Source organism: Crassostrea angulata, chromosome 3, assembly GCF_025612915.1.
Source record: "Crassostrea angulata isolate pt1a10 chromosome 3, ASM2561291v2, whole genome shotgun sequence".
Taxonomy (NCBI): domain Eukaryota; kingdom Metazoa; phylum Mollusca; class Bivalvia; order Ostreida; family Ostreidae; genus Magallana; species Magallana angulata.
The window spans coordinates 23,359,194-23,380,792 of record NC_069113.1 but is presented as its reverse complement, the minus strand read 5'-3'; the positions used below and the strand labels follow the sequence as shown (position 1 = coordinate 23,380,792).

The following is a 21,599-nucleotide window of genomic DNA, read 5'->3' as shown; positions in this document are numbered from 1 at the left end:
ATATTGCTAATAAACAGATAAAAGAAATTTGATTTTTTTTTTTATTCAAATCCCGCTATATCCAGAATTTCAGACTATAATTGTAGATTTTTTTTTGTTACATTATGTAACATAAAAATAAGTCACAGCAGTTGTTTACTGTGTTACAATTGAATCATCAGGCTCATTTTAAACAGTGTCCTTGAAAATGATTAGTCAACCCTGATGTTGATTTCTTTTAACTCGATCGACTGCATGCTCAGAGGTTTTGTTTGTCCTGCAGAAAATCAACACATGAACATTTTGTTACACTTTGCTTAATGGGGCAAGCTTAAAAATTAAATAAATAGAGGGAATACATGTACCATGCAGTTACGTATTTCCTTTTAACTAAAAAAATTTTTTTTCATGGAAATATTTGTAATTTTCCTTGAAAAATTCGCTACAACTGAGAGTGCCTCTTAAGTTATTGTTTATAGAAGCATTAAATTGTCATAAGCTCCTAGCCTGAATGTTCAATTACATTATGTAACAGTCCACTCCATCCAGATGTACCATTTGATGTATCTACCAGTAACTTTTAAAAAATACTTTCCCAGAAAAAACATTTTTTAAACCAAATTTATAGAAGTAGTCAAGATTTAGTGAATGATTCCAGAGTGTCTTTTTGATGCTGAACAATTAAATTATGACGTCATAATTGATTTTATTTATTCTATTCTCATACTTTATGGCTTTAAAGAAATTGTTACGTAGAAAATGAAACAATTTCTTGGGATTTTAAATTAAATCATGGGAAAAGTAATCCCGATACCTGCATGTACCAGTATATTCAATTTGTCAATTCAAAACGTGATTTTTCATTTCAATGTGTTTAGCAAACATATAAGCCCCAGTACACCTTATCAAACAGAGCTATATATTGTTTTGAAGGATCATTGAAAAAAATTTATATCTTAAATTTCAAAAACTTGTAGGCAACTTTTATTTACTAAATGTAGATCATGACCTTAAACTACAGTTTCTGGGTCTAAACAAGTAGTTTTTTACATATGAATATTTCATATGATATTTTTACAGTTTCAATCGGTAATTTTCTTTTTATAAAAATATTCAAGTTTGACAACTGTAATTCCCAATTACATCAACCTAAGCTGATATTTATGATGAATGATATATGATGTTTATGTTATAACATTTCTATAATATGAATTTTTCAGAGGTGCGACGTCTCGCAAGCTATAATCAGATCTTTAATATGCAACAGTCTCTTCTGGATGCCATTGTGGACACTGCGCAAAAATACCACCCGGACAATGTCCGGCATGTACCAGCAGTTCTTCTGTTACTGACCCATATACGACAGGCCGGCGAACGGGGGATCGCGTTCTTTCAGAGACTCAAGTCCGAGGGCGTTGTGACTTTTTGTGATTTACTGAAGGAAATGCTAGATGCACAAGACTTTTTAGAGAAGAAATCTTCAAATGAGGGAGATTGAAAATTTCAACAAAAAAGTGTATGTGTATTGTCTCAATCACCATGGTGATCCTAGTGTAACTAAAATGACCTACGTGATATCGTGATATCCTGACTCCTTTTGGCTGCAGATGCGTGCAATGATATTTCTGATGTACACATAGAGGATGAGAAATTTAAGAAGAAGAAGAAGAAAATAAAAAAGAATAATTATGCATTTAACGTTGAAAATGTATATGTATAATGTGTTTGTAATTTAAATTCAACAATTTAAAAAATACTACAAACATTTAAATGAATTTTAATACTGCATGTGGTATAATGTCCTGAATTTCTATTGTTACAATGTATTGTATATATATCCGATTCTACTGAACTTTTTTTTCTGTTATTTTTAACTAAAAATGTTAAGGGTGTTTGGTAAGGGAAATTGATTCATGACAAAACATTTTCAGGATGTGCATTGCAAAATTTTAAGAGCATTTTTTTTTTTACAGCCAGTGTCTACATATACATTGTATACTGCATTTTTAGATTCCAGGTGCACTATGAACAAAAAGCAATGGTTTTATTTCTAAATTGAAGTAAATAGAAAATAGATTTTTGCTTTTATCTTGTCATATATCCCTTCATCTTCACGAAATTCATTCATCAAACTTTAAAAATCCCCAGCAAGTGGGATTTTTTTTCAATTGTATGTTAATTGTCCTCTTGATAAAAAAAAAGAAGAAAAAAAAAAGCTGGAACAGAAACATTCAGCTCTAAACATTTTTTTTCAATGTACGTGGCACTATATGTATCAATTAGGCGAACAAATTGTTATTTATATTATTAGAATGTTTTTTCCTTGTGGTAGCTTAAAGCTACAGATAAGAGAACTTCACCATGTCAATTGGGGGCATTTTAATAGAAAGATATTGCATGGGTGTATAATTTTATTTTTTTTTTTAATGTTACTATGTGAAATGTGAGCATAGTTGTCTTTTCTTGTTGAGCTAATTCTTTTGTCTGCTTTAAGGTGTGGTACAGGTGTTTTGTATTCCCTTAACAATGTACATAAATGCACTTGTTTGTGTTAAATTCACATACATGTAGTAGTGTTAAATGGAAAACTGGCTATGAATAAATACTTTTTTTTTCTAAGCATGCACCAAATGTAAATATTTCTGTTTTTAAAAAAATATATGAAACTTCAATTTCTTTTTGTAAATGCATTGAAAAATCATTTGTTTTTTTTAAACAACAGTTTATGGGGTTTTTTTTTTTTTATCAAAATTAGGAGTTTTATTATAGATAATTGAAATTTTTGTCTGGGATATTAAAAGTATGTATACCCATAGATCATGAAAATTCTCAATTTCTTTCTAAAATTATATCTGGAAAACAGCGCAAATTAACTCCTGGAAAATTATTGGCCGAGAAGGACAAATATTGTTTTCTCTTCAAAATAACAAGTTTTATGTATTTTTTTCTTGTTATGAATCATGTTTGTTGTTATATAAAAGTGCTATTTGAGTTTCAGTTACTTTTGATTTTTATATATGTGTAGGCCTATGTATTATATAAATTGATACTTTGTCAGACATGCACTGTGGAAAAAAATGTTGAAAATGTTTCGATGTGGGATTATAAACTAATTAATTCATATCTTTTAAAATGTTTCAATGATATTCATTCTAAAAGTCATATGATCTTTAAAATTTTATTTATCAGGGTTTTAATTAATCTTTTTATATGTATTTATTGTATTAAAAGTGACCATTTTAGAAATCTTGGAAGAATTTTTAAGCTGCATGCTCTAGCCTAAACAAATTTTAGTGAAGTATTTTCAGTTGTTGCTTGATTGTTGCAAACAGAATTACAGTGTTATATTTTTTCAGTATTTTTACCATAATGTCTATACATATACTGATTCCTTGAAAATTTGCTGTTAAAGTTAAGACATACATTAACCAGTCTATTACAAATTCAAGCTACAGTAAAAAAAATCTCATATGAACAGAGCAGTTGGATTCATTTTAAACCCAATTAGCTTTATATCCCTCAATTTGATGTTTTTAATACTAGAGAAAATGAATTTAGTGACTCACTGATAGTGTGATATTTGCTAGCATAACACTGTTTTACTGTAGCTTACAAAATGAACTTTTTGCTTTTATGATATGATGAGAGGCACACTTGTAAAATTTTTAATTCTCTGCAAGATGAAGCTGCAAATATTTTTCAAGCTCCTTAATTTTTCTTCGTCAACTTCACTGGTACAAATTGTATGTCCTCTCTTAGTCGGTTGCTTTGTTTTGAATTAAATTTGTTATTATGCATTTAGATAGGGCAAAGTAGAATTGGGGTCACTGTGCTTTGAAGGAGCATGTTTGGAATTGGCCTGCATGACAAATTCTCCAAAAATGTGTGGTGGGGGGGGGGGGGGTACAGTACATTAAAATTGTTTTACTGGATTAAATAAGGGGTCTGATAGCGTTTTTTATAGCTTTTGTCTTGAATAAAAGCACACAAATAAAATGAAAAAATTAGGTTAATGGATTTTTTTCCATGGGTCTTTAATGCATTGCAAGTCTTAGATGTAAATTGTCTGAAAAAAATGAACAAACAAGAAAATAGGGGGGTTATTTGGTTGACAAAACAGAAAAAAGGCGTGCATTTCTGGTAGATAATTGTTTTCCTGTTTTTTGATCAAGCATTACATAATATGTTGAAAGGGGGAGTCTGTTTTTAAGAGTACATATCCACTTGCGACCCAGAATAAGTGCAACAGACTTTTCATTATTGGCTCTATGTTCTTGATGTCCTCTTGATTAGCATTTTTGTCGTGGGGGCCATTTCCATGCAGGCGCAGTTTTAGCAAAGGTTTCTTGGTGCAGTCAAAGCCCCGCCCCCTTTCTTGACATTGGTGCAGATTATATATATATATATAATTATAAATATATATATATATACATATATATATACTATGTTGTTGTTATGAAGGTTGTTCAGAACCTTAACCATGTACTGTTATCTAGATAAAGGGACATTGGATCTGGCTATGTGTCATTCATCCATAACCCCTAAATTCATATTGTAGTTTAATATGTATTTTAATAAAAAAAAAATTCAACTTTTTCAATCTAATGTTATCTTATAAAACAATGGTGTGCACAACCAGGCATGAATTCGGGTTAATATACATGTATAACAAGTTTATATGGTAAAGCGGTTTCAGATTAAATTCTGTTTTTTTTTTTTTTTTGGGGGGGGGGGGGGGGGTGGGCAGAGAGCAATAATATTCTAATCAAATTACGTGATTCAAAGCTATGACTTATTACATGCAATTTTTGTTTCTGTATATTAATTATTATAGAAAACTTAAATGAATAAATACACAAAGTCAGAGTAATACATATTAAGCGCTTTCATTTTCATCTTCAGATGTTTTACTTATATATACATGTATAGTCTTTCCATCTGGCCTTGACTGGAGAGAGATTTTCCATCATGCAGTTACATGTAAATGTAACACACACACACACACACAAACGTGGAGAAGAGGTACAGGTTTTGGGATCAAACAAAGCTCAACTAAGACAAAAAAATGACTATATAAGCTATGTAAATGTTTTTACAAAAAAAATATCATTGCTTTTTTTTCCTACTTTATCATCACTTATTCTATACCACGTAAATAAATCTCAACACTTGCTGTCAGAAATAAACAAGAAACTAAAATCCAACAGTGGTGATTTAAGAAATGATTATTGTGAAATAAGTTTTAAAAAACTACTTTTAAAATAATGTGTTTAAAAATTACCAACTAAAGACACTGAAATATTTACTGCCAGTAATTACTCCTGTCACATACCGAGTAATTATTATTTTTTTCAGTGACCGACAGTCTTTCATCATAGTTTACTTCCTGTAACAGATGAATGATGTAAAACAGCTTGGCTATATTTTTTCACAACGCATTGACCATGCTTTGTAATGGATGCATGATTAGATTTGTATTTACTAAAATTCTCTCTCTCTCTCTCTCTCTCTCTCTCTCTCTCTCTCTCTCTGTGCAAAATAGCAATATTTTCTGCATATCAAATATATTTTTTTACTGCATGACGCAATTCGAGGCTCTCTCATGTTTGCCGATATCAAATGCAACGATGTCGTTATTTTAAATCATCCAACTTGATCTTCTTACGCCCACAATGTGTCAGTGTGCTTAAAACTCCATTTATCCTGCACTTCCAATAAGGTGACAATTTATAAGCCTAATTAGGCAGCAGTTTGTAGAAATTGATTAAAACAACCACGCAAAATATGTCGTTACATTTTAAAAAAAATAAAGGTGGAGGGAAGGGGGGGGGGTCTGACAAGATTTTGTTAAGGACATTGGCTCACTCATTAATATATTTGCATGTGCTTGACGTCATGCGATAATCTCTGCTTTTCCTTTATTTGACTAAGAATCCATACCGTGTGTTCTGCAAGCATTTATCAATCAATATTGACCCACTTTTCTACACTTTTCAATAACTCAGGGTCGATTTTGTTTAAACCTTTTCCCCCTCAAATTTCAGTAACAATAAATTAAATTAAACAGTGATGCGCTTATCATATTCCGCAAATAATAAACTTGATTCAGTATTAAAATACATATATGTATTTATAAACAATGGCTAAAAGCTTTGCCATCAATGAATACAATTTTTTCGAGCACAGAAATCAAATATATATATATATATATATATATATATATATATATATATATATATATATATATATATATATATATATATATATATATATATATCATAAAGGATAAATAATTAAAAACAATTGGGAATTTCATAGGTTACACATACATGTACATGTAATATGTAGTGCATAACGGCGGTATTCACAAACACTTATTTTTCTTGCTTCGTTAACATGCATCAAATGCTCTCCATAATTTCATGGACATGTCATAAAATACACGGATCTGTATTCCGGAAAAAAAAATTTGTTCGACAGTCGATAAAACATACAATTAATTATACATCAGTATATTCGGTGCAAACCAACAACGCGAATTTAATTATTTATAACGAATTTATCAATTTCCTCGTTTTGTAACTTGAACATAAATCGATCAACACAAAATTGGTAGCCATTAAATTCTAATTTTCTACTTTGTGGTGCATAAATTAAGGCATGCGGTGCCCTGATAAATGCTGTGAAGTTGTACATTGTAAAAACTTAATTGGTAACGTTACGGACCATTTTGGCCGCACCCTGCATTAAGATCCCTACCCTATACATTATATGAGTGTTTTGGTCCCGTCCTAGATTCAAATCCCTACATTGGGAGACATGAAATTAAAAATTTTGATGGATGGCTTTATTTTTTTCATTTTATATATGCAGTCAGTTTTATCGAAGACGATTTTTTAAAACATTAAATGCATTAACACTATATGGCTATTTTGGCCCTGCCCTAGAGTCAGAACCCCTACCTTTGGGGACATTAAATGTATAATTTTGGTAGAGGGCTTCCTGGTCTATAGAATTATGAATTCAGTTTTCCTTAGAGGTGGGTGGATAATTTTTAAACATTGTATGCATTAACACCATACATCCATTTTGGCCCCACATAAAGGCAAAACCCATACTTTAGCTGGGGACATGAAATTTACAATTTTAGTATAGGACTACCTAAGGTTAACATCATTATGACGTCTGTTTTTCTTAAAGATGTGTGAAAGTAGAGAAAAAGGTCATTAACACTGTATGCCCATATTGCCCCCCCCCCTCCTACGGCATGAATCCGACCCAGGGGCCATGAATTTCACAATTAAGGTAGAGGAGTTCGTGGATATCATAACCATGCATTCAGTTTATTTCCCACATGTGTGGGAGTAAAGAATGAGATTTTCTAAGATTTAATACATTTTCACTATATGACTATAACGGCCCTGCCCTAAGGTCTTAACCCCTGTCACGGAGGTAATGAATTTCACAATTTAAGTAGAAGACTTCATGGACATCATAACCATGCATTTGGTTTTTAACAAATATATATATGTATTGGAGTAGAGAAAAAGATTTCATAATTAATGTATTTATACTATATGGCCATATTGGCCCCACCCTAGATCCCGAACCCCTGACCCAGGGGCCACGAATTTCTCAATTTTGGTCGAGGGCTTCATGGACATGATAACCATGCATTCAGTCCTTTCCTCACATATGTTAAGATGAGTTTTGAAAAATTGGCCTCTTTTTTAAAGCGCTAAGCATAGCTTTAGCGCTTTTTTGTCGCCAGATTTCTAAACCTACTTCCACTTTCGTTTTCGCGTTTTCTATATACCGCCACCTACTGGCGGATGCTGAGAGGTCGTACCCTGGAGATGACGTAATCTTGAAATATCATAACTTTGCAGTAGGGAGAACTTATTTAAATTGAAGTTATCCTGCATGCAGATGCATTTGTTCTACCAGTATTAAATTAACAATAAGTTTCATTTAAATGTCATTATTTTATATCAGATACGGGTGCTCCAAAACCCATATCATGATGATTTATTTCGAGAGAAAAAAGATGGTATATGCATTAAGTTGTGTTTTATGTGTTTACTAATAATTGAAATAATTCTACAACATCAATAGATTTTGAGTGTTTTTAATTGTAATATCTTTCAGTTATGAACACCATGTTTTATATAAAAATGCAGAATTTTTGTCGTTACTTGAAATACTACAATACACATATGTAATAACTTGTATAAAGTGATACCAGCTAACCTCGTTTAATTTGCAAATATGATTTTTTTAATGATCTAATTTATGTGCAGTATGGACAAATTACGCAGTAAAAAAACACTTTACAAGAAGCATGCACTCTGTAGCTCTGCTAAACAGTAGCGAAATCTGTTTAAAACTAACTAGCAAAGCTATGAAATTACTACAAATGATCTCAATCAAGCATTCTCTTTTTAAACATGCTTTAAGGCAGATTGTTATATTTCAATTTTACATATTAAGTGCATTTTTCTCAATAACGAACTATATGATTCTTTACATGTATTTTCATATCAATCGATATATTTTTAAAACTTTCTTCCCCGCTTAGCGCTTTTTAGTACTTTCAGTACTTTGATTTTTTTTGCATATTAAGGATGGTAGAGCCATGATTGCAAAATTTAGATTCCTCTTACCATAGAGATGATTCACACCAAATATGGTAACAATAGGCTTTGTAGTTTTCAAGAAGAATTAAAATTGTTAATGCATGACGCACGACGACGGACGAAGACCAATTGCAATAGGTCACCCGAGTGACTCAGGTGACCTAAAAACCTTATTCATTCAATAAAATTGCATTATACAATTATTTATATTTTAACCAACGGACTATTTACACTCTCAGCACAATAAAACTAACCAGTGTATATGCTTAAAAAATCTAAAAAAAAAAACCAAAAAACAAAAAACCAAATCATCGAACAATGCAAATAACAGACGATTTTTAATTATAAAAAAATTAATTAATTTATTTCTGGGTATCAGTTTATAGATTTTCTTCTTTTCAGAGACCCATTTCTGGTATGTACCGCAACAAATCCGTTAAGAAACAATATCAACATTATTTCATAAAATTATTCATGTAGTAATAGTCAAACCAAATTCTTTATTTTTTAACGCAATATCCATCTCAGTCTATTTACATTATGCAATATATTGATCGAAGTCATGCAACTCAGCATACCTTTACATCAGGAATTTTCAAATTTACACGTACAGAAAATTCTACCTTGTAGGTATTTCCTCCCATTCTAATTAAGGAATTTCCTCCCATTTTTAATAAGGAATCACGCATTATGAAGATGGATTTGTTGATATTAAAAAAATATACATGTATAAATTAACTTTCGGAAAAATGTACTTGTTTCAAAGACAGCTTCTTCTTTCTCCCACATGTTACCATGGCAACATTCCCGCCTAAAGTTTCATTTGTCACGGCCGACCCGTAAAGAGAACTCATCCCAATAAGAAATTATAACACAGTGTCACATTAAACATGCACATCACTTTATAAATATATTAATTTATAAATAACATGTTGGAATTGATTTTTATTGTGTTTCTGTGTAGATTTACATGATACTGATCCCCTCGTCAGCTTTTTTTAAGACTGTAGATCAAAGAAAGATAACTCTAAAAACATAAATACTGTTGTTCATGTCTTTATTATCTGGATTTCTCCGTAATTAATTAAAACATACATTAAAAAGGAACCCCTTTCAATTCTACATATTGTATTGTATGTACAGTAATTAAAATTTGTTAAAGAAAAAAACCTTTAAAGATAAGGAAAAATAACAAAACAAATATTAAATATAATAATTTTCTCTTTTTAAAGTTAAAATTTTATTGAAGATTATTGTATATTTCATTGTAAATGAAATATCAGATTATATCTTTAGCAAAACAGACAAAGCAGGTTATATGCTAAAATATTATTTCTCAACATATTTGATTTTTTTAAACATTTGATTTGAAATCTTGAAAACTATTTTAATGAATGGTGAGGTGGAAAGTGTTAAAAAAATTCCTGATCTCTTAAAAATTATTGCACAGGCAGAGGAGTATCTTTTACAAAACTAAAGAGGCATGATTAATTTGAAGAAAAAAAATATTCTTTTTTATATAAATAAGTCACACTACATCCATACACAAATTCTCTTATACATACAGAACCACCCCCCCCCCTCTACCAACCCCCTCCCCCATCCTCCTGAACCCATGCATGCACACACACATCCCAGTATCACAATTTGTAGTAAAAAAAATGCTCTGCATCAAATGAAACCCCCCCTCCAACCTCCACTTTTTGACTGGTCACATCTTTTACACCTTGTAAACCCCCCCCCTTCCCCATATATTGACTAATCATATTTTTACACATTGTCACCCCATCCCCTTCCGCTACTGTACATTCCTAATTAAACACAAGGAATTAATATCCACGTAAAATCGTGAGAGTCTCCCTTTCATTTTTTGGACAGACGTAAACTATAAGGAACTATGATAAAAAATTAGCGTTCGCAATTTTATATTCTCACGATTTGATGCAAAACAATCGAGTCACGGCAATAGGTACTCGCGTAAAATAAGGAATCTACAGTATATGCTGGTCACATCTTTTACACTTTGTAACCTCCCCCCAACCCACTATACATGTATTGACTGATCATATTTTTAACACATTATCAGCCCCCCTCCTCTCCTTCCACTACTGACTGGTCACGTCGTCCGCCTTTGGCAAGGTCCACCTCTGAGACTGGATGAAATCCTCACACTCCGACAACACCAGACCCATCTCTGCCTTGTGACTGTCAATACACTGCTTGGTCACCTCATGAACAATCAAATCATTCTGTCTGAACCACAGCTAAAACATGGGGAAATGAAAAATTAAAGAAAGATGGAAATGGATACAAATGATTCTTGTGATTGTATAAAGCCTCATTAGAATTTTACAATTTTTTCATTAACATTTAATTTCTAACAGTTGAAATGTGGTTTTTTTCTGCCATAAAAAAATGCTACATGTAGTTAGTTATGCTAGCTCCACAAAATAATAAGACAGCCTTAAAATATTTTCAAGAAGGAAAATGTACTTATGCTTGATCTTGCATCTTTTTTACTATTCATTTTTTATACACATGTACTATCCAGTTCTATAAGTTATTAAGTTAAGGTAAGGTATAATGTTAGATTTTACCTGTGAAGTAGCCCCGTTACAATACTGCATTAGGACATAACCATGGGTCTCCTTTAGGTCAGCTGTCAGACACATTCCATGGTTCTTGATCATCCCCTTCTTCTTCCAAGTCCACTCCTACAAATCAGATATTATAAACCTTTCACCATTACAATCACGTACTACCTAGGAACTAGCTGCTCTTTTGCAGGGCATACAGTTAGCCAAGGTTTTAGATGATAGATAATTAAATGACATATGTATATGAAACAATTGCTGATATGTAATATTTTCCCAGTTTATTTTACAATATGATTAGTATTATATACTGCAAAAGAGTAGAACCTTAGTAATCGTGATAAATTCCTATGTTGTTAGACATTCAAGAGTTATCTCCCATCAGAAAACATTTCACTTGCACATATATATATATAGTAATACAAGTATTTTGTTGAAATACCTGATAAATATATTTTCATAAAAAGCATTATACATGTACATTTTTATTCACATTGCCAACAAAAGTTCATCTTTAACATGAAGATCTTCATGAACATGTAAATCAAGTCTTGTTCGCTTTTAATTTTCAATCACTTGCAGAAGAGTAAAATCTTAAAAATACTTGTATTGTGTCATAATAAGTACACCAGTAAAGCAATAAAATTTAATTCCCTAGATCTCAGGCCGCCCCCATCTGATTTAACATTGCGCATTGCATATTTTTATCTGTAATTGAAATTTCTCAAGTGTGCTTGTGATTTCCAGGAAAGATATCCAGAATCAGGACTGCACTTTTACTCAAGTCTGTAAAATGCTTGATGTAATAAAGAACATAATTGCAAACATTGCAATGGCCTCTGAATCTAGTTACAACATGCTGTGTTCAAGTTACGATTGTGACAGCAATGATTTCAGTTTAGATACGAACAGGAACATTGCTCAATTTCAATTGCATATAGAAGGGGAGTTTGTGCAGCTTAATGTACTATACTTAGTGTTTTATTGTGCTTTAACACAGGGCTCTGTCAAAACTTGTAGCTTTGATGTTTCCTGAAGATGATTCGTTTACTTCATTTAGTTTGAGCTAGCTCATAAATCTAAGACCGTCACATTCAATGTAAGGTAACTATCTATGTGCATTAAAACATCGCTTTTTCTGTATTATGATAAGAATTCCAACTTGTAAAAATAAAGGAATAAATCCTGCATCTATTTTTTTTAATGAAATAACAAGAAAATAAAACACCACCATGCCATCTCTATTTTTTAAAAATATTAGCCTGACAACCAAGCAATTAATTTTGTACACAGGAAAAAGCTCTGCCATTTAGTCAACTGAAATGTGACTGAATGGTAACTCAAAGGTGACAAAATGGTGAAGCTTTATCCTGTGTTATGGCCTTAGAAAAGGTAAATATATGCTATGCTATGGCATGTTGTCTTTCCCTATAATAAAAGTCAGCAATGTAATGGTTTTAGAAAAAGTTTCTATCACTGTCAACAACACTCAACAGACAAACAGACAGTGGCCACTTTTTACCTGAGAGTTTTTCTCCTCGGAACATTGGCTTAGACTGGCCAGCACAGGAACATGTCCAAGAGCAATGTCCATACACATGTCTGTCCCTTGTCTAATCCGCCCATAAACAAAGTCATCGTCAGACAGGGGCTTTAACTGCGGGAGGACGTTATCAAGGTACCATTTAAACGAGTGGCATTTCATCTGACCCCGCATCTTCCTCCTCTCAGCCATACTACAGATCAACACCAAACTTTTTTTCAGTTTCAACAAAAATCATTGGCCAATTTCACCCTCTAATATGAAATGTTCCATGACAAGGCTACATCTATTCATAATTTCAGAGGAAGAAAAAACATTGTTGCAAGAGACATGGAAAATAGTTGCTGTATTGACTGAAAAAGTATTATTTTCAAAATTTTAGAACTGTCCTTTTTTAATAGATAGTTAAGCAATTGGGAGCATGTGTGTCTGACACAAATACCGCCATATACCTGCCATGGGAAGTCATCCGCGCTGCAGGACGGTTGGCATAAAAAAATCTTTTATATCCATCCAGCCATACCTCCGCTACTCTTCGTAAATCCCTGAAAAATAAAAAAAAGAATCCTCGCTCTATTACTTTAAACTTAAGATCCAACAACAAATAGTAAAAAAACATCCATGACTTCTAATCATTTAAATGAAAAAGAGGTTATACTTCATACATTATTTGTCTATAATACTTCAAAAGCACTGCAAAAAAGTTCTGTAAATCTAACATTGCTAAACATGATTGTAGGGACAACCTTACAGGTACATATATGGGGACACCTTTTATACAGCTCAACTTTTTCTCTCATCTTGTTCCCTCTATATAAATTTGAAATTATTTTAATTGGTGTTGAACGTTTTTCTGTTACATTGATATATTCTACCTTATAACAGAGACAGAGTTGCTCTTCTTTGTTGCAGATCTCTTGTGTTTCTTTATGAAGCCCACATGACTGCATGAAAGGATTTCAACCGTACCTCCACACATCCAGGATTTCAAAGACAGCTCTGGAATGTTTATCAAAGTGATTAAAACTTGTGGTGTTTGAAATAAAATTTGAAGGATTACAAGTCACCAGTTTCTCTGTAGCGTACATTCAGCAAGAGTTTTACAAACACAGCACCTGATTACCTAGACTTGCTGCACCCCAGTTTTCCAGACCAGGATCAAACTTGCCAAGCCTCTCAAAGTGCTTTCTATCAACAGCCATGACATTTCCTTCGAAGACTGGTGTTCTTAAAAAATAAATCAACATGTATCCTCATTCAATCAATTTTTCAGAATTTTTTTGAAGAAAAGAGTCAAAACTCTTCATTCAACCAATTTTTCAGAATTTTTTTTTTTTTTAAGAAAATAGTCAAAACTCTTCATTCAATCAATTTTTAAGAAAAGAGTCAAAACTTTTTCCATCTTTAAATTAAAATTAGTTAATACTGGATATATTATTATTCCTGTCCTATTCAAATTTCTTTTCTTAGGTTTCTGATTTGCGACTGAAATGTGAATGTTTTTTTTTTTACCTTTAACAGTACTTTCAGTACTTTGATTATACCTTTATTAATTTTGAAAAAAAAAATTCTTTCTAATTCATAGCACTTGGCTTCTTTTAAATTCAATTTTTTCATCAATCCTTTATTTTTTTAAAACTAGTACATATAATGTTAAAGATGGATTCTGAGGCATAAATAAATTTTGGTGCTGAAAAGCTTTCATTTTTGAATCTGTAATAAATGCAAAAATATAAATTATACCGGTATATGACTCAACTCACACAATAGGTTCAGTTTTCTTGAAGATCATATCTGTTTCAGTTGTCAGCTGTTGCCATTTTACAGATAAACCCCAGTCAAAAACTGATAATAGAAGAATAAAAAATAAATTTGAAGACTTTATCAATTTCAATACCTGGAATATTCAATGGCTTCTGATGAAGATATATTTTCAAAAGGACTGGGATCTAAATCATTTTACAAGTACTGTTTATTGTGTATACTCTCCTCTCTATCTTCCTCCTCTCCCTCTCTCTTTACCTTATAACGAGTAATGATCAACTAAGAAAATATTAGACAAGCAATACAGTCATGTACTTGTTGACATTCCAACTATATTTTTACCAAATGAGTAATGTGACAATAAGAGAGAGAGAGAGCGAGCGAGCGAGCGAGCGAGCGAGAGAGAGGGGGGGAGGGAGAGAGAGTATACACTGATCTGTATTTATATCAAACTTTAAACAAAAAGGAGGTTGTCATGGCTGTCTATGTAAAACATTTAAGGTTGTTCTTTGCATGTAGAAAAGGCCCGAGAAGTTATGCTGAATAAATGATGTAAACTAATGCTCTGACTGACTTACCTGCCCTTTGGTTGGTGCTGGTGAACTCATACTTAAATGTCTCTGAGTTGATGTAATCTATGACAGGTCCCACAACAACGTTTTTCCTCTGAAGGAAAAGTTTTAATCAATACAAGCTGTAAACTAAAGCCTCAGAAATTCCATTCTCACTAGCCACGGGTTAGTGAGGAGTGGCACGGATCAGAAACCCTTGACTAGTGAAGATGCAGAATTTCAAATCATGACAAAATTAGAAACTGCATTAAATTCTCAACTCTTCAGTTATTTTTAAAGCATAAATATTCCAGGGGAATTCATTTCCATTTTCTAAAAAGTTCGCTTTTGGGTTTTATATATCATATAAACTATGAAAAGCTCATCATATAGTGTATCAATTAAAGATACTACAACTATTCCAGCAAATGTACTTAAAATGAAGGGATTTGTGATAAGATAAAAATGATATTATTTGAAATTGACCATGTATTCAGTATTTTGCTAAAATCAGAAAATTAATCTCTCAAGGAAATCATTTATTTTACAGTAATCAGATTAATAACTCAATTACATGTGTAATTAATTGAATGATTGATTAGAGAACATGACAAATAGTTCACCACTTGGATTCTCTCCAGTAAAGGCTCCAGCCAACCATTGTTTACCTCCCCTGCTCCATTCATGAGAACTAACACCTCCCCTGTAGCTTTTTCTGCTCCGATTAAAAGGGAGGCAACTGGACCTATAACCAAAACAAAGTCCATAAAGCAACCAGATTCTTGATCTTCTTGGGTTTTTTTTTTTGCATCATTGGTCTAGTGCAATATTTTAATAAGAGAAAACAAATTTTTAAGTTGATGAACCACAATTACTCTCCTAATCAAGACTTGATCAAATCATATTCTAATATGATGACCTACACCATGGTTCAGCAAAATACATGTATACATCTGCATGTACCGTAGATTCCTATAAAATTATTGTGAGGAATAGAGGGTTCTGCGTGAAATTGCTTGAATCCATCCTGGATATAAAAATCACGCTTTTATCTTTTTTAAAAACTAAGTAATATTATAACAAAAATTCATAGCTTCGAATCTTATGTTCTATCGATTTGATACAAAACTGCAGAATAGCAGACATAAGTATTCGCATAAAAAAGAATTTACAATTTTGCAGAAAAGATATAGAAATGTACTGGTATACATCTGCATGTATTGTAGAAAAGAAACAGAAATTTCATAAAACAAAGATTTACCATTTCCTTCAGGAATGGTCTTATGGTCTGCATAAACAGACACTTTAGGAATTGTGGAGAGAGATCTGTGATAAAAATCTGTAAGAAATCAAGCAAGATCATTGTTACCATGGTTACACTCTAACACAGTTTACATTTCAAATGAAAATTAGGCTTGAAGGTCTTTTAAGGTTCTGTAAACATACCAGTTTCTCTTCCACCATCATCAATGATAAGAATTTCCTTCACAAGATTTGGTGACGATTGCCTCAGGATGCTACAAAAGGATTGAAAGAAGCTGCCTCAATACATTCAGCAATAAGCTAAACTGTACACATAGCTAGATGATTTTTATCACAACACACACACATTATAACCAACACATGACAAAAAAAATTTTTGTTATGCTTATTTCCAATTTTCAATTTTTGATTGCTTTTTATTTCCATAAGTCACATGGACCACAGTTATATACAAGTTATGTAACTCTGCAAAGAGAATATCAATTTTAGTTATAAACGCTGTACCCTGAAGATACCCAGCACACACCTCATCACCATCCTGAGTACAACAGACGGAGCCTCATTCTGGAGAACAATGATAATGGAGGCAGTGGGCAGAGCCTTAGTAGGTCTTAGTGCGTATTTGCAACTGAAAAAGGCAGCAATGCATGAATATCATCTGTGGAACTTTAAAAAAATCAAACAACTAATATTTTATATGTTTGTCCTGTACAAACCAACTCAAAAAAAAGTACCTGACTCCAGAAATTTTAGTTTTCAGTCTGATTACACCATAAATTTTGCAGATCTATTTCACAATTTTTCATTTTGGTGTTAATGTTTAAAAAAAAAAAAGAAGGTACTACTACCAACATTGGATAAAATCAAATACCCTCACAAATTATGGTAGATCCTACATTAATTATAAATTAATTATGAACTGAGATTTCTCTATAAACTAGACCTTTGTGGTCTTTGATCGGCGACTGTTCTGTTCCAAGGTATGTTAAAACTCTTGTTGACATTATAGCCATAGTCCTTGTTTCTTTCCTCTCTGTAATTTTTAAGAAAATTGTCCGGGTTGAAGTTCCTTAAGGGAATAGAGTGAACCTGAAAAAGAAATTGCTCATTTGTTTAATATAAAGGAATCATGTGTATGTGTCCAGAATATGTCCTGTACACAACTAACAGACCCAACCTAACAGAAAGTAGACCCCTACTAAACCTTGGCTTTACTTTTGGGTCTGCTCAGGGATTATTCGGGTTGCTAGAGCAGACCCAGGGTTAACCCAGAGTAAACCCAACTAAACAAAGAGTAGATCCAGAGTGGACACAGAGAGTAAACCCTGATTAGAAGTAGACCCTTGAAAGCAAACCCTACATGTGTATTTAATTGGAATATACAAGAGGTGGGGCTTACAGGCGGTAACATAGTAAGATAAAAAAACTGGTCTGCTTCACACTTCAGTGCTTTAAGTGGACCCAAAAGTAAACCCCGAGTAAAAACCAAAGTAAACCCCAAATGGACCTAAAGTAAACCCCGAGTGAATACAAATTTTTAAAAGGCAGACCCCACCAAGTAAGCCCTGAAAGTAAACCTGGGGTTTACTCGGGGTCTACTCTGGTGTTAGGTTGGGTCTGGTTAGTACTGTATCAACATATCATCTGATCTGAAAAAGTCAACATATCTATTTAAAAAAATAGAAGAAGATGAAGGTTGAATCATCTGAAGAGAGATTTTCCAGGTTTAATTACTGATACATGCAGCTGCTTACCTAGCGAAAATGATTTTGAACCATAAGTGTTTTTTTAGTGCAATACGCCTTGGACAATTGTTGTTGAGCATTAAAATAAATTTGGAAAGGCAATCTAACGTAGGAATATTTTACAAGCAATCGTACTGATCAGATAACTGTCATCCAAAATGGTTGTGTGATGCATAACTTAACAAAAGGCCCTGGGGCCACATTGCTCACCTGAGCAATAGCTTTAGACTATCTAATTTAGAGTTTAAAATACAAAATATTTCGACAGTTTGGTAGAGCATAATTTGATTTTCAAAGATTTTCAAATATTTCTCCAAATTATTCTTAAGTTAAACATTGCACGCAATGTTTTGAGCTCATATGAGCTCCATTACTTCTTTCAGTTCTTGGGAATAAGTCATAAAGCATTTCTTATTCTTTTTCTGGCCATATGATTTTAGTGAATTAAGACTTTTGAAGATGTTTTCTATATATTCCTACATAAAAAAATTTGTAGCCCTAGGGATCATGATTTGAGCAAACACAAACTTACACAATACCCAAGGATGCTTCTATCTACACAAAAGACAGCTTTTCTGGCCATATGGTTTTTGAGAAGAAGATTTTTTTTAAATATACCAACTTTTCAATAATAAAAAATTATCTCCTCTTAAGAGGCTGTGGAACTTTATTTGAAGAAACTTGAATCCCCATCACCCCGTCAGTAATACTTTGTGCCAAGTTTAGTTGAACTGTTGAAATTAGTCCAACTGTTTTAGAGAAGAAGATCTAATGTTAAAAGCTTAGAATGAAGACAACGAGAATAAGTCTACAAAAGCCAATGGACAAAATTTAATCAGACAAGTTTACTTCCGTCTTCGGCTCAGGTGAGCTTTTAAAAAAAGGAAGTTGAACGATATCTAACATAAAAGCATGAAATGCCAGGGACGTTACACTATACGTCCGTGGATAAGCTTGATTAACACAATCATGCCAATGTCAGAAAATTAAAACCACGAGTACAATACCTCTCCAAAGCGATCGATTTCAGTGATGATGTGTACGCCATTTCGTGCATCAAAAATACTCTGCAAAACGCCATTAAAAATGTAAAATCCACTTATAATTAAGAATGCAATGCAAACAAAGAACAAAAGTCGGCGAACTTTTCGCATTATTTTCCTATTGTCATCATGCTCTGTGGGGCGTCACTCGATTTTTCTGATAAATATGATAACAAGGTTTCCAATTTCACTGTTCGCGGCATTGCGACTTCGCAACGTGTAGATGTTGTCAACATCACACAATTAAACTGGTTCTTATACTTACATTAAAGACTCCAAAGGATATTCCGAAAAATAACGCGGGGGACTAGACAACACGGTAGCAGATTGTTTCGCTACCGTACTGTATAATTTCACTTCGTATTTTCACCTCTCTACGCTTACAGTGGATTTAGACTTAAACAATGATATGTAACATTATCTATATTTTACCCTAAACGAATGTTTTTCAAAATAGGTTGATTCCACGTTCATTATTCTGTAACAAATCACGTTTGTCCAAAAAAAAGTCACTGATTTTTTTTTACTTCATTTCATTTTTAACCAGTAATAAGACTCTGATTTAGTGACTAAGGTAACAAATAAAATGACATAAACGTTTGTTTTCACAACCCAGTTATATATAGTTTTATTTCATCCAGTTACGAAATGGTTACAGCTGTTTTCTCTTAGCTGCTTAGTGACAGAGCGTAATTTACAGTTGACAGACCTTTTCCTGTTTGGCAGGAGGTCTTATTACAATGGTTATATTTGCATTTCTATTGTTGTTTCCCACTGTAAGCCCATACGGAGGAGCTGCAATTATTTCTCTATAGCCTAATCGCAATTGCTCTGTCAGTATACTATGACGTCATAAAGGTGTAACGTTATATTATATACTTTTCAATGACGTTATAGATTTAAACCACTATACGATACATCATGTGTTTTTCTCCAACTCCATTAGAATTGACGTATTTACATGTAATATTAAAACATGTTTTTGATAACATTTTAAAGGAATTACTGTTATAACATATCATTGATTCTGTTAACAAATCTATGTGAATTAAAAAGATACATTACAGTCTGAATGTTTACTTTTGATGTAATAGCTAAATGTCAAGGTCTAGGCTAATACAGGGTATTTGCAAGTGGTAAAATGCAAATATAAGTAATAAACAACGATTATATAGTGAACATGGCGTTATGAATAGCAACTGCTCTGCTGGCATATTTTCCATGATGCGCTAGCGCGCATCATGGAATATGCCAACAGAGCAATTGCTATTCATAACGCCATGTTCACTAAATAACGTTGTTTATTTCTTAAATGTACAGGTATGTTTTTTGGGTTGTTTTTTTTGGGGGGGGGGGGGGGGGACGGGACTTATGGTAGCAGTGACGACAGTCATTTTCTTGATTTAAAGGGGTCTTATTTTATTTGGTTACATGTACCTCGGTTATATGACAATGGTTACCATAACCCTTTACCTTGACTACATTTACTTGTTACATGTAACCCATAGTGTAATAATTAAAACGTACATGTTATTATTATGCTAGTATGCTACATGTATAAGGTGAACTTTTTTTAACAGAAACAATCGCATGTGTCCGAAGCCAAATTCCTACTTATACTTAAACAAATTATATACATGTACCCTTACCCTAGCTAACCACAACCCTAACCCACAGGTGCTTGTGGACAGGACCGTGCACCCCCCCCCCTTTCCCTTATCCAATTTTTTCCTTTATTTTTTCAAAAATTTATTATCGTTATTAACCCTTCATATATGTCTCAAGTCGAAAAATAACAGAAATATTACGACTCGGTAGCATTTTATATTCACACTCGTTTCGTCTCTTTATGAATATGAAACGAGTGTAAATTCATATACCGGTACTAGTAATACTGAGTCGTGATATTTCTGTTATTTTTCGACTTGAGATATATATGATGCATCCCTCTTTCAAACAATAAGATCTTATAAATAATAAATAAATAAACAAAAAACTATTATTCATAAAAATAGTGCTTTAAATATATGTTTTTATTAATTTCAAAATGAAAAAATAAATGTGTAACAACCAAAAATGATTATTAATCACTTTTTTCAAATTCTTGGCAATGTCACGATATTTGTGATAGCTAATTAACATAATATCCTCACTTCAGAATTTTTGAGTTTGTGCCGGGTGATTGGATCCGGTTTTGATGACCCGGTTTTTCTTAAAACCAATTATTAATCGCAGAATGATTACTTTATGTTAATTCATAACTAGTATTTCACGTGTTTTAACGGAATTAAATATGAATTATTAAGTCAAGTTTCTTCTTAGATAATCCGTAAAATTTTTATTTTGCCCTGGCCCGGGTTTGCCTACCCATTTTACCAAGACTCCTCTTTAGAACTCTTATCGATTGCGTCATCGGAGTGAATCACCCGAGTACCAAAAGTAGTAGGTACCGAAATATTTTTGGAACACCTCGGCTATTTA

General features: G+C 32.6%; 2 protein-coding genes across 5 annotated transcripts in view; one reads left to right on the top strand and one right to left on the bottom strand.

Moving 5' to 3' along the window:
* The window catches only part of LOC128176168 (estrogen receptor beta-like), a 31,998-nt gene extending 27,424 nt beyond the window's left edge, over positions 1-4,574 (top strand). For all 4 annotated transcript variants that reach the window (XM_052842275.1, XM_052842277.1, XM_052842274.1 and 1 more), the window contains exon 10: positions 1,200-4,574. In XM_052842275.1, coding sequence (XP_052698235.1) covers positions 1,200-1,477 — 278 coding nt within the window. In that variant the 3' untranslated portion in view covers positions 1,478-4,574. The remainder of the gene's footprint in view (positions 1-1,199) is intronic.
* Positions 4,575-10,346: 5,772 nt separating this feature from the next.
* LOC128178653 (inactive polypeptide N-acetylgalactosaminyltransferase-like protein 5) lies at positions 10,347-19,379 on the bottom strand. The gene is made up of 14 exons (XM_052845918.1): positions 19,083-19,379; positions 17,274-17,419; positions 16,857-16,958; positions 16,514-16,584; positions 16,329-16,406; positions 15,691-15,812; positions 15,095-15,182; positions 14,516-14,597; positions 13,876-13,979; positions 13,628-13,751; positions 13,205-13,297; positions 12,732-12,945; positions 11,213-11,329; positions 10,347-10,879 (listed from the first exon to the last, which is right to left on the bottom strand). The coding sequence occupies exons 1-14, from the start codon at positions 19,227-19,229 to the stop codon at positions 10,721-10,723; spliced, it is 1,647 nt and encodes a 548-aa protein (XP_052701878.1). The 5' UTR covers positions 19,230-19,379; the 3' UTR covers positions 10,347-10,720.
* Positions 19,380-21,599: the final 2,220 nt, after the last annotated feature.